Source organism: Hippocampus bargibanti, linkage group LG19 (genome assembly GCF_051943395.1).
Source record: "Hippocampus bargibanti isolate YZ-2025 linkage group LG19, ASM5194339v1, whole genome shotgun sequence".
NCBI lineage: Eukaryota > Metazoa > Chordata > Actinopteri > Syngnathiformes > Syngnathidae > Hippocampus > Hippocampus bargibanti.
In genome coordinates, this window is record NC_142752.1 from 7,435,005 (window position 1) to 7,447,702 (window position 12,698).

The 12,698-nt window shown below is 43.7% G+C and overlaps 1 protein-coding gene across 4 annotated transcripts in view; it reads left to right on the plus strand.

The window, feature by feature from the left end:
- Positions 1 to 12,698, plus strand: part of LOC148883837 (MAM domain-containing glycosylphosphatidylinositol anchor protein 2) — a 121,243-nt gene that overhangs the window by 103,247 nt on the left and 5,298 nt on the right. For all 4 annotated transcript variants that reach the window (XM_089021476.1, XM_089021478.1, XM_089021477.1 and 1 more), the window contains 5 exons: positions 2,875 to 2,895; positions 4,318 to 4,473; positions 6,393 to 6,554; positions 10,899 to 11,029; positions 11,541 to 11,637. In XM_089021476.1, the coding sequence (XP_088877602.1) occupies positions 2,875 to 2,895; positions 4,318 to 4,473; positions 6,393 to 6,554; positions 10,899 to 11,029; positions 11,541 to 11,637 (567 nt within the window). The remainder of the gene's footprint in view (positions 1 to 2,874; positions 2,896 to 4,317; positions 4,474 to 6,392; positions 6,555 to 10,898; positions 11,030 to 11,540; positions 11,638 to 12,698) is intronic.

Consider the following 12,698-nt stretch of genomic DNA (forward strand, 5'->3'; position numbering starts at 1 on the left):
AAATCATCGATCAAGATAAGACCCGAGAGTACTATATCAACAATTTAATCATGAAAAAAGAATTAACATGATGACTATACTACAATATTAGCAGAGGTTATAGATAGTCGATGCTTCTTTTTGACTTTTTTATTTTGAGGCAAATGTGAAAACAAATTAATGGTGTTTGCATTCATCTGAATAGGGAAAGATGATCAGACAAAAAGTGTTGAGTTACATATCGCAAGGCAACACTATGTTTGTACTTTTTTTTTTTAAACTTTCAAGCAGCATTTCAGTCAAACGCTGATCTTTCTTTGTCTCACTGTTTTTTTTTCTGAGAATTGTCTTGCCACAGCGTGTGAAAGCACCGCGGAACATTTGCGTTGGCGAGCTTCTCCATTTCATCATCAGTCATCTTAGTCCTCCATTTTAACCAACACATCGTGTGAAATAGTTGCATCAACAGACCTAGTTTGTTTTCACTCGTCCGATATAATTCCTTGTGTTAAATTACAAATTAAAATCCTCTTTGTGAGTGTGTGAAAAGTAGCAGCGAAGTAGCCTCCGGGCTCCCTCGCCTTTATTTCCTCAGTGGGAGAAGACGCATTTCCTGAGCAGGCACATTCATGCGGACTATACCAAAATAGCGAGCGAGCCGCAGGTAGCGACAACAAGACGAACATAAATACTACTATATGACAACAAAACATATTGTCTGTGAGAACGCTCGTGAAAGACAGAAGGGAGGGAAGGTATAGCAAAAGGAGGCTTGGGGCTCTGAATGGTCATTGAATGTTTGTTTTTTTTTTTTTGTTTTTTTTTTGCGGCACTAACCACATTGAAACACACACACACACTCTTGCTGTGCTGCAGTGCTATTCATTTTGCGCAGCCCACTGTTGTTTTGGATTGACAATATTAAAAAAAAAGATGAAAGCAGCTTTATAGCGTGCACACGGCCACAGTTCCAGCACAAATACGTTCACTGGATGGATGAATGAATGAATGAATGAATGAATGAATGAATGGATGGATGGATGGATGGATGGATGGAGGGTGGGAGGGACGGATGGATGGATAGATGGATGGATGGAATGAAGAAATAATGGATGGAAAGATAGATATATGGATAGCTGAATATATGATAGATGGATAGAATGATGGAATGAAGGAATGATGGATGGGTGGGATGGATGGATAAATGGATAGATGGATGGATATATAGATGAACAGATGAATAGATGGATAAATGGATAGATGAATAGATTGATAGTTGGATAGATGGATAGATAGATGCATAGATGGATCTGATAGATGGATGAATAAATAGATGGATATAAACATGAATAGGTGGATGGATGGATGGATGGATGGATGGATGGATGGATGGATGGATGGATGGATGGATGGATGGATGGAATGAAGAAATGATGGATGGATAGATGAAGAGATGGATAGGTGAATAGATAGACAGGTGGATAGATAGATGGATGGAATGAAGGAATGATGGATGGGTGGGATGGATGGATAAATGGATAGATGAATAGATGGATAGACGAATAGATGGATAGGTGCACAGATGGATAGATAGCTGGAAAGATGAATAGATGGATAGACGGATGTGTAGATGGATAGATCTATACAATAAATGGATGAATAGATAGATGGAACAGTAATAAATGGAACTGTATAGTGCCACTTAGCAATTTTTTGAAGATGATATTAGTGCAGCGTGTTCTACCGGAAACAAATTCCTTGTATGTTCTACATACTTGGCAATAAAGATGATTCTGATTCTGATGGATGGATAGATAGATGAATAGATGGAAATATGTATCGAATGATAGATGGATAGATAGATAGATGGATGTATAAATGGATAGATGAATAGGTATATAGATGGATAGATAGATATATTGGATTGGATTGGATTGGATTGGATATGCCTTTATTAGTCTCACAGCGGAGAAATTTACATTTCACAGCAGCAAAGTGATGAAAGGAATGAAAGATGGATGTATAAATGGATAGATGGATATGACCGATGGATGAATAGATACATGGATAGATGGATACGATAGAATAGATGGATATGATAGATGGCAAATTAGATACAACAGATATATATATATATATATATATATATATATATATATATATATATATATATATATATATATATATATATATATATATATATATATATAAAACTGTGCTCACATGCTTAAGAAGCACTTTTTCCTTTGTCCGAATGATTTGTTATTACTGGCTATAATTGTTTGAATTGTAATCAATCTCCACCCTTCCCTCCTTTCCCTTTAGTGGCTGGGAAGCATCCATAAATCATGTGGCGACATAGTTTTTTTCTCTTTTTGTGCTTGAGCTGCTGCATCACATCTATTAGGCCGGTCAGTCATCGATCATTAGAAAATGCACATGAATCTTCCTGGCAGGTTAAATGCTGTTTACTCAGCTTGGAAAACATTTTTTTTAATAACTGCAGAAAAACAGACTGTCTTTACCTTTGTGACACCGTCCATACAACGGGGGTTGGGGGGGCAATGAATGACCGAATGAGAGACTTAATTTGATTAGCGGAGCAATGGTGGTTTATTTTGACATTTTAAGGGAAGTATGAAATGGGCTTAGCGAGTCACCTTGGACAGGAGAAGCGGCAATGCCACTAAAAGCATTTCTGAGAAAGAAAAATCCTATTACGGTCATTCGGACGAGCATACAAACCTTTTTTGGTCTCCTTTGGAAAGACGATAAAACGGCGTCTTGACTTAAAAATGCCCCAACTTGCGAAGTTTTGTGTTTTTTGTCAAGTGAAGAGTCAAAGTCTTGGAACCACTTTCCTAAATGCCTTTCCTTTGCTTCTGTCTCCCGCAGCTCCCGTCAACCCTCACCTAAGTAAGTATGAAGCCTCGCACATTATCACAGGTCCAAATTAATCACACACTTGAAGTGATTGAGAGAGCAAAGCCACACAGCACTGCCGGGAATATTTATCTATATTCATTTGAACTTTTTTTATGGACGCTCGCTAGAAACGACAAACACATTTATTCTCAGATACCGCTTTAATAATCCTGAAGTAATCTACGGTTACTTTCAAACTGAGCTTGTCGCAGATGCGCTTGACGTCATGCACGCTGTGATCATGGCGTCTCTGATCCAATGGTGAAATGAAAATTTGATTCTCTCCTCTTTCATGTAGAACCACTTCAAACAACAAAGCGTATAAAATCCATAATGGAGAAATATCCTATTTCAATACTTCTGAGACATGTTTTTATCAGCGCCTTTTTTTTTAATGATCTTTCAACTCCTAATCTTCGTCCCATCCAAACACCTGCGGGAAAAAGAAAACACAGCTCCTGGAGCTTGACCTTCATTTTCAAAAACGGCGCACCCACAAGCAGGTGTGAGAGGTTCCCGCATCCCGCCCCGGCCTCTTTCGACTTTCCTCTTCCTCGGCACGCCTACGCAACTCACCTGACCAGCCCGCTGCCCACGCCGCTTCGCTGGGGGTCGTGACTCAGCAAAAGGCTGCGAGCTAGGTTTTAATACATCAATGAATATTTAGCAGCCCCGCATAGTGAATGCAAAATGCTAATACTTTTTGAAAACACCGCCGGGGCAACGGCGTATCCTGCGGTTAGCCGTTTAACTTTGTTTCGTGGCACACGTTAGGCAAAGGTTTCGACTGCGCCGCCGTCTCGGTTGCACCGCGTGGGCTACTTCTACTGCACTCGCATCTTTTCATTAACCAACACGTGATTTAGCATTTTCCCCATGATGCACCTACTCCCACCGCCCCCTCAAAACTATGAGTATTTTCACCCAATTTCAACTTCTGTCATTTGAAAGCTGCCTGAGTGCAATCAGTCATGATTTTTTTTTTGTGCAGTGCACACAGATACACACATACGCGTTTTCATGTTTTCCCGGGGACCATTTTTTGGATCATCACTTACGGGGCCTTTCCAAATAACTTCGAAAAAATCAGGCACACATACACACACATATGGCATGTGAATGCCATATGTAATTTGATGCACAACCCAACAAGCAGCAGCAGTAAATCCCTCTATTGTACGCATTCCATTTTTAAGGAAAGCCACCGCGTGAGCTTGCCAATGTCGCCATCAATGTGAGTTCAGATCTTCATTTCAAAGTCTGTTACATCAGGTGACGTAATTAGTACGTTGCTGTTTGCGGATTTCCCATGAGACACCCGCACACACACAAACACACTCTGGCCGCAGGTCTGGTGAATACACGCTAGGCACCGGCGTATTCATGCGCGCACTTGTCTGTGATTCTCACCAGGAGAATTCCACTGCAGCTTCGAGGAGGAGCCCATCTGTCTGTTCACCCAGGACAAGAACGACGACTTTGATTGGACGCGGCACAGCGCCGCCACCCGCGATACCAAGTACACACCCAACACGGGGCCCAGCGGAGACCGCGCCGGCTCTAAGCAGGGTGAGTTTGACCTCCGCGACCTCGAGCGGGTTTGCTGTTCGGATAGCGAAATTTGTAAACATTGAGGGCAATTTGGGATTTTTAAATTCTAGAGTCAAAAGTGTGATTTTAATATGATTGATTGGGTATGACATTCAAATAAAATAAAATAAAAAGATTTCAGAGGATGTGAGTTCAAGACCCGGTCTGGCCTCCCTCTGTGGAGGTTTCCTGTTCTTCCCGGGCGTACGTGGGTTTTCTCCGTGTCATCCGCTTTCCTTCGACATTCAAAAACATGCAGGCAGGCTGATTAAACACTCTAAATTGTCCCTAGGTGTGAGACCGAATGGTTGTTTGTCTCTGTGTGCCCTGGGATTGGCTGGCAACCAAATCAGGGTGTCCCCCGCCTAGTCCCCAAAAATGGCTGGGATAAGCTCCAGCTCCCCTCACACCCCTAATGAGGATAAAGCGGTCTGGAAAATGGAGGGATAGATGTAAGATCTCACTGTTTTCCTGCCAGTGAATAAACGTCAGAAAAATATTGTGCACAAAATATCGTCTATTTTTCTTTATTTTTATTATTTATTATCGATTTATTTATTTATTGCATATCCATCTGGTGGTTGCACAATGCACATACAGTCCGTATTTTAGGTTCTACTCTGTATGCTTTATAATGCTTATGGTGCAGAAATTACAGTAATACCACTGGGCCATTGCGCTAAGTAATTATACTGCAAAATAGAACATAAAAACTGTATTTGCTTGACAAAACAGCGCCTCTCTCGCCGCCGTTACCTCGGTTACCAAGCCTGCTGTTTTGCATGCAGCTTGTTTATGGTGAGGTGTTCAATCGACGAGATGAATACGGGATAAAAAAAACAAAAAAAACAATTGAGAATGTGCGGTTATCTGAATTCTGTGCAAGTCCAGCAGCAGGGGCAGCAGCTGAAACAGTAAATAATGCATCAGCCCTAATCACCTAATGGTCTCCAAATGTCCGGCATTTCATTACTGGCCCCCATTCCTCTTTGGGAATAATTATCTGCGGGACAGCCCGAGAGATATTCCATTAGATTTTTTTTCGGCTACCTGCTCGGTAGCCTCATGCTCACTGTTGTCATGGCTGCCTGTGATCGATAATGGCAATAAACTCGCAAACCTTTCCGACAAAGGCTCTCATTAAAGAAGAAACAAGAAGAGTGGTTGTCTCTCGTGGTTGATGATAGTAAATGCAGAAAGACGCTAGCCGACGTGCGTTAAGGGCACAGGCTGAAATAGCAAATGCCCGCAAACAAAACCATTTTTTTTTTTTTTTGTCTTCTAAATAAAATCCATCCATCTGCTACTTATCTGAGGTCGGCTTGCCCAGACTTCACGTTCCCGAGACACTTCTTCCAGCTCTTCCTGGCGGATCCCGAGGCATTCCCAGGCCAGTTGGGTGACATAGTCTCTCCAGCGTGTCCTGGGTCGTTCCTGGGGTCTTCTGCCAGTGAGGCATGCCCGGAACACCTCACCAGGGAGGTGTCTAAGAGGCATCCTAATCAGATGCCCGAGCCACCTCATCTGGAGGAGAAGCGGCTCGATTCTTAGCCCCTCTCGGATGAACGAACTCCTGCGGAGAAAGATCATTTCGGCCGCTTGTATCCGCGATCTCGTTCTTTGAGTCACGACCCATAGCTGGTGACCATAGATGAAGGTTGGGGCGTAGATTGACCGATAATTGAGTGCTTTGCCTTTTGGCTCAGCTCCTTCTTCCCCACGACAGATCGATACAAGGTGCACATCACAGTCGACGCCGCACCGATCTGCCTGTCGATCTCTCGCTCCCGCCAACCCTCATTCACGAACAAGACTCCCAGATACTTAAACTCCTCCCCGATCCAAGTTCTTCTAAAATATAATCAAATTCCTAATAGTTTCTTTGCTTTCTCTTCAAGGTTTCTACATGTACATCGAAACATCGAGGCCGCGGAAGGAAGGCGATCAGGCGCGGCTGGTCAGTCCCTTTTTTAACATCGCCCCGAAGAACCCCTACGGCATCACCAATCCGCCAGCCTACTGCTTTGGCTTCTTCTACCACATGTATGGCAAGCACATAGGTAAGAGTGACACATGCGGTGAGCTGGAAAACTGATTGCGCTTCACAGTCGTGTTCGCTGATCCTTTTCCAAATTGAAGGCGCTGATCAGGGAGTAGAACCACACATAGATTCGAAGAAGTCACGTTCTGTTTAAAGTGGCAATTTTTGGGGAATCTCCCAGATTGATCGATGACATTAAGCGTAAAACCAACCTGAATTCCGTCGGAATTTGAACAACCGTGTTGATATTCCTCCCCTAAAGAGATTCCAAAGTGTCCCCTTCCCAACTTAATGTATGCGATAACACGCATCATTGCTCCTCACACCTTAATTATCATTCCCGGTCTATGTAAACACAATTAATGAGGAAGCGCCACAGTGAACGTTATTCACCCTGGGTGAGACGTCGCGGTGGGCTTTGTGGGGCTGCTTTGATGGATGAATGCACTCAAACCTGAAGCTATCTGCCACCTCTTTGTCGTGATGGAGCGGTTGTTTGTTTTGCGCAATGAAAGACTGCAGCGTGGGGGACTCAGGGGGGGGCGGGTTGGACACATGCCGTTTTTATTTCCGTGCTGCGGCTGGCAGGTTGTCCAGGTGAACGATATTTTCATCCTTTCAAAAGGGGGTGCTCATGCCCTAAGTCCCACTCCCTGACGTTGATTAACATCCTTGCTCAGACCAATTGAAGGTTCCAAAGCTGTCGACTGAGCTTTTTTCCCCCCCGCTGAATCTTATTCTTAAGTCATTTACTGGCAATCATGAATTTATTTGAGAAATATGAAGTAGAGTGCCATTGCCAAATTAGTTCGGTTTCGGTTTTTCTTGCTTGGATGCCGATAAAGCGCTGGCCCAACTTCTGGCATGTTTTTTCCCTTCCACAAGCGGGCAGAATTTCCCTTTTTTTCCGTGTTAGTGCTTTGTTCCAGCTACAGCTGTTGTAAAATTGCAATGTAAACCAATATGTATGTATTGCATTGTATTTTGGACATCCGCCCAAATTTCAAGATCAGATAACTCCAGACCAATATAATTTAGGAAATAACTCATTTTTTCTGATGAAAGAAGAGCATCTAATGTTTTTTTTTATGCCCTATTGAATGTTTATGTAGTCCTATATTCATTCCTTCATTCCTTTCATAACTTTGCCGCTGTGAAATGTAAATTTCTCCACTGCGGGACTAATAAAGGCAAATCTAATCCAATCCAATTCTCAATATTCCTTGGGTCCTGGAATTCGAGTGACAAGGACAAAAACCCTGCCACTGGAGTGGACACATTTTTGCACGTCTCTGGCAGTGAATGAGTTAAAGTTGAGATGTTCCCCCGTGCTTCTGCATGAGCATCCTCCCGTGATGTAGTGACTTTACGGTGTATTTTACACAAACCAATAAAAATGTAAAATCCCCCAGAGCTTAGGGCAAGGACTAGTCAGGATGCAAGTACAATGGCGGGGGGTGAAAGGATCGACATTATGACTGCAGCCAGTTTAAGCCAGTGAACACCTCTCATAACGGCTTGCGGCTTTACGGAGATTACAGGTGTAATCATGCATCATGTGCGCTGTGATGGTTCAGTAGGAGGAGGGAGGGGGTGTTTGAGACAACCATCTCCCGCTTCAGTGTCACCGGCGCCGCTGACGACTTGGCCTTTGTTCAACGGTGCCAGAGCCACCAGGTGGTTCTTATCAAACCTCCCCACCCTTTTTTTGTACTGATGCCTTTACACCGATGAACATTGATGGTTTCCAAATGAACCTAAAATGGAGCCCCTCCATTTTCTCCAAACCTTATCCTCAATCACTCAGGGCAAGAGGTGGGGTACAACGTAGCCCAATTGCCAGCTCATCGAAGGGCACAGATGACGAAGTCACGAGGCAGTGATGATGTCTGTGCTCCATCTCACTCTCGATAAGACGCTGGCAGCAAGCATTTGGCAGCATTTAGCTGGGTATTCTAGTGAGACCCGAATGGCATCGCTGCCATAAACCCCCCAACCTGCTTCGCTTCCCCCAACCTTCTGCTCCACATAGAAAGCCACTTGGCTGAATCCACTGCTTCGTTCCTCACCCAGCTCCCTGATATTTCCACGGGCATAAATAATAGAATAACAAAAATAGACTCAAATCGTCTTCTCAAATACTTGAGAACTAAAGTAGCGGACAAAAAGCGGACTTTTTGCAGCGTGTGACCACCTGTCACGATGCTCCGGCTGTTGATGTGGTCACATGTTGCTGTTGATGTTGGAAATTTGTTTTATTTTTTGGTCCAGTTGACATTAGAAGGGACAAGTGCGAGTATCCAGAGTGAACATCTGGAGAGCAATGAGGAGGATCTTAGGAGAAGAGAGAAGAGTTCCTCCAGGCCCATCTGCCGAAGATGAGTCGGCCGTGACATTTCCAATTTGTTCAAATTGATCACCGGCCAGATTTTCGCTCGCCTGCCTGCTTGTCTGTGGCAAAGCCCGTGCCCGGACTGCGGTGCTTTATGATGAATGGGCGAAAAGTCAAGGACGTCAAGCCCAGCTTAGATCTTCTGCGGCCAAGCTCCATTTAGTACTCCAAGCCAGAGCATCTGGGAAAAGCTTTGGAGCACAGATGAAACCCATATTGAGCTTTTTTTGGAATGCACGGCAGTATCATTTATTCATTTATTGAGCCAAAAGCTGCCTGCTGTCTGTTTGCATGGCATCCATAACCTTCAAACTGCTTAGGTTCAAACTGTTATACATTGAGCCCCCCCCCCCCCCCCCCCCCCCGAACTATGTCGCTGTGTTGCCATCCAATTTTTGAGAAGCTCTTTCGGGGTCTTTCGGTTGACTCAATTTGTGACTTGGCGGAGCCCCAGGTCACAACACTGCTGATGAGAGGCGTGTCAGGAAGGCTCCAAAAGAAACTCCACCATCGTTAGCCGGCGGGTGGCTTACCTGCGAATTAGGGTCACGCTTCATTTAACCGGCTGCACATCAAAGTTGGCCCGTGGTGCCCGCGCTTGATGGGATTAAGCCGGTGGCAAAGCGCGGAGCGGAGGTCTGACCTCACCGCCAACCAAGAAGGAAGCCTTATGTTCGCAAGGACGCTGGATCATTGCGCATTTTCGGAGTCTGTTTCTCGCTCGGGACGGTAGTAAGCAAGTCAAGGAAGGTCTAGATGGCAGGCAGGTCGCATCGTGCGCATAAGCTCACCTCCCGTTGGGAAGATAGCTGCCGTTAAAAAAAACATACAGTAATAACTTTTTCGCGTTTCGCCGTATTCCTGATTGCATCTCGGAGACAAAAAGAAAACTATCGCAATAAAGAATGGGGTGATGCGGTTGCACTTCAGTGCCATCATTGCCAGTTTTGAATCAAAGCGCAGTGCCAGACGAAAGGTCTCATAAAAGAGAAGAAGGCTTCTTAGCAAACGACGCTATCTCTGTGTTTTTGTTGTGTGTGTTTTTTTTAATCATCCGGTCTGTTTCACATGAATGTCCCGCAATAATGCACATCCACAATCTCAGCAACGGATGTCAGTAGCTGACAATCACATGAATTTTGGAAACTCAAAACATGGTGTCAGAACACGTCTGACAGACTGACAATTCACAGATGCCTTTTGTTAAGGCCGTATTGAGCTTTTGCTGACGTGTCACGACAAGTGTTGCAAAGTGTTAGATTGTGTCAAATGTTTTATGTAGAAATGCATGACATCGCTCTCATAGAAAACATTTTGAGAAAATGTAGTCAGGAGGTCTCTGTCAATTGGAGATTTCAGACAGGGGTGCCATGTGTCACGCTGTGCAAGAAAAGTTTTTTTCAAAACTCTTTTTAAATACTGCTTTTAACATTGTGATAATTTCATGAGGTGTCAAATAATTAATGTGAGCACCGAGCGCCCTGACTTAATAATGTATCACTTGGCAGGACTTGAGTTTGACCTTCTCCACGAGTCTTTGGATGTTGGTTGAAGCGCCGGAATGAATTGAAAATGCGCGAGAGAGGGGGAGACTATCTGAGCAAAATGGAAAATGCGTGAAAGGGGGCCCCAAAAGGCCTGATGGGTCGGTAAGCTCTGCTGGAGAATGTCACAGTGCCGTTAACGAGCCTATAAGCCATATCATTGTCTCGCCTGGATGAAAGTTGAAATCGTTGTCGTCCCTGTGATGGAAATCTCCTTTTTAACTCCTGTGACAAATGTGAGGAAAAATTCTCCAACTCCTCTTGTTCTTTCCATTTTTGTCACACATTTTAGGGAGTTGGCTTCATTTTATCCTGCCCATGATGGGAACTTGCTAGCCCCCCCTAATTTTTGGTGCGCCCAAGAAATAATATATTGTGACATTAGTTCTCAAGTGTTCACAAACACATTTTTCTACCCCACCACCAGGGACTCTAAATGCCTTAGTGAAGCAAAAGGGCTTGGTCAGCTCAGATCTTCCGGTGTGGTCGCTAACCGGCAACCAAGGGGAGCGTTGGAAGCAAGCCAAAGTCAGCGTCCATCCGACCGCGTCATTTCAGGTAAGAACTATCATTTCATTGAATACGTTTGGGTGTTAGCTAGTGGGGTAAATCGACCATACCGTCATACAATTTGATTTTTTAATGGAATAACTTCATTTGTGAAGAAATGCCGGAAAGACTCTCACTTCTCCTAACGACCCAGGCTACACTCCCTAACATTCAAATGTCCGGTGATATGTATCATCTCAACAGATTTCTTTGACAACAATTAATCATTATAGTACATAAGAGAAGGAGCGTCAGCGCCGCAAGAGTGGCTGCCTTTCCAGCAGCTCCAGTATTTTGTTTTTCTACTTCTTCCCTTCCTTTCCTCTTACTTCAATAACTTTGCTGCTGTGAATTGTAAATGTTTCCATTGCGAGACTATTAAAGGCTAATGCAATCCAATTTAATCCAATAATTCAGACTTCCATATAAATTGGGGGAGCATCAAAAGAGCAGAAATGGTATGACTCTTGTGAGTGGGCTGACACAATACGTTTTTAGTTCAGCGCTCTAATTTTCCCAGGTGGTACTCGAAGGAATCCGAGGATCGGGCATCGAGGGGGACATCGCCATCGATGATGTCACGTTGGAAGAAGGGGAGTGTCGAGACCCGCCGCCCAGTTGAGTAGCGCCGCCATGTTGGACATCGGTGAAGAGGGTCGGGGAAGGGTCTGAAGCAATAGTGTTGTAATCAAATGAAGAAAGTGACAGGAATTGGACAGTGTGAAGATATGGAGTTTTAAAAAGCTAAAATAAATCAAAAATCCAAAAGTGGGGCACAGAAAATGGCTGAACATTGAGGAGGTAATCTGGGGCATGCAGAAGTGATGTCGCTACTTTGATTGAATCTTGCTTCCTTATGCTCCAAGGAGCTTTCTCACCAGAAACATCTCCACCTCACGTCTTGTTAACAATTCATAGAAAAATGAGAGTTCTGCGTTTCTTTTCATCATTGTGGGAGAAATCAGTTTGCAATTTTGAGTCGATGTGACGTATTTATTTTATGATCTGTCTTTATTGAAAGTTTTTTTTTTTCTTTCTGCGGGGAGTGGTCCTCGGCCCTCGGGACGCGTGGGAAACGCCGCTACGAATTATAAAATTCAATCTGCCGTTGATGAATCTTGCATGACTCAATGTGGGGTAGAGGAGGAGAATGTGTGAGGAAGGGGTCATGTGGTCAGAGGAGATCGTGACTTGTGGCTGATGCTGTTCATGAAAAACAGTCCAACACGACCTCACAGAGCGATCTGTGGAAGCTCTGTCGTACAGGAGTGGTCCATCGATGAAAAGGTTTATTCAGCCGTCATCTGTACTTCTTTGAAGGTGCCGGACGGTTCGCTTCTCATCCAATAGGCTTCATCAGTGAACCCTTGCTGTTAGCTCTGGCCCTATATATATATATATATATATATATATATATATATATATATATATATATATATATATATATATATATATATATATATATATATATATTGTAGACCTCTGCTTTGATAGGTTCCTGTTCTATTGTTGAGGGGAGCAGAAGACTATTCCTTGAGGCTACACTGATTACTTCTACTGTCCTGACTATTACTGACTAGTATTTTTTGAGAATTTGTTCACAGAGGGATGGTTGGGGGGTGCTAGGTAGCGCTACATATAATTATGACAAAAGTCATCCTTCATTTCTTTTTATTTA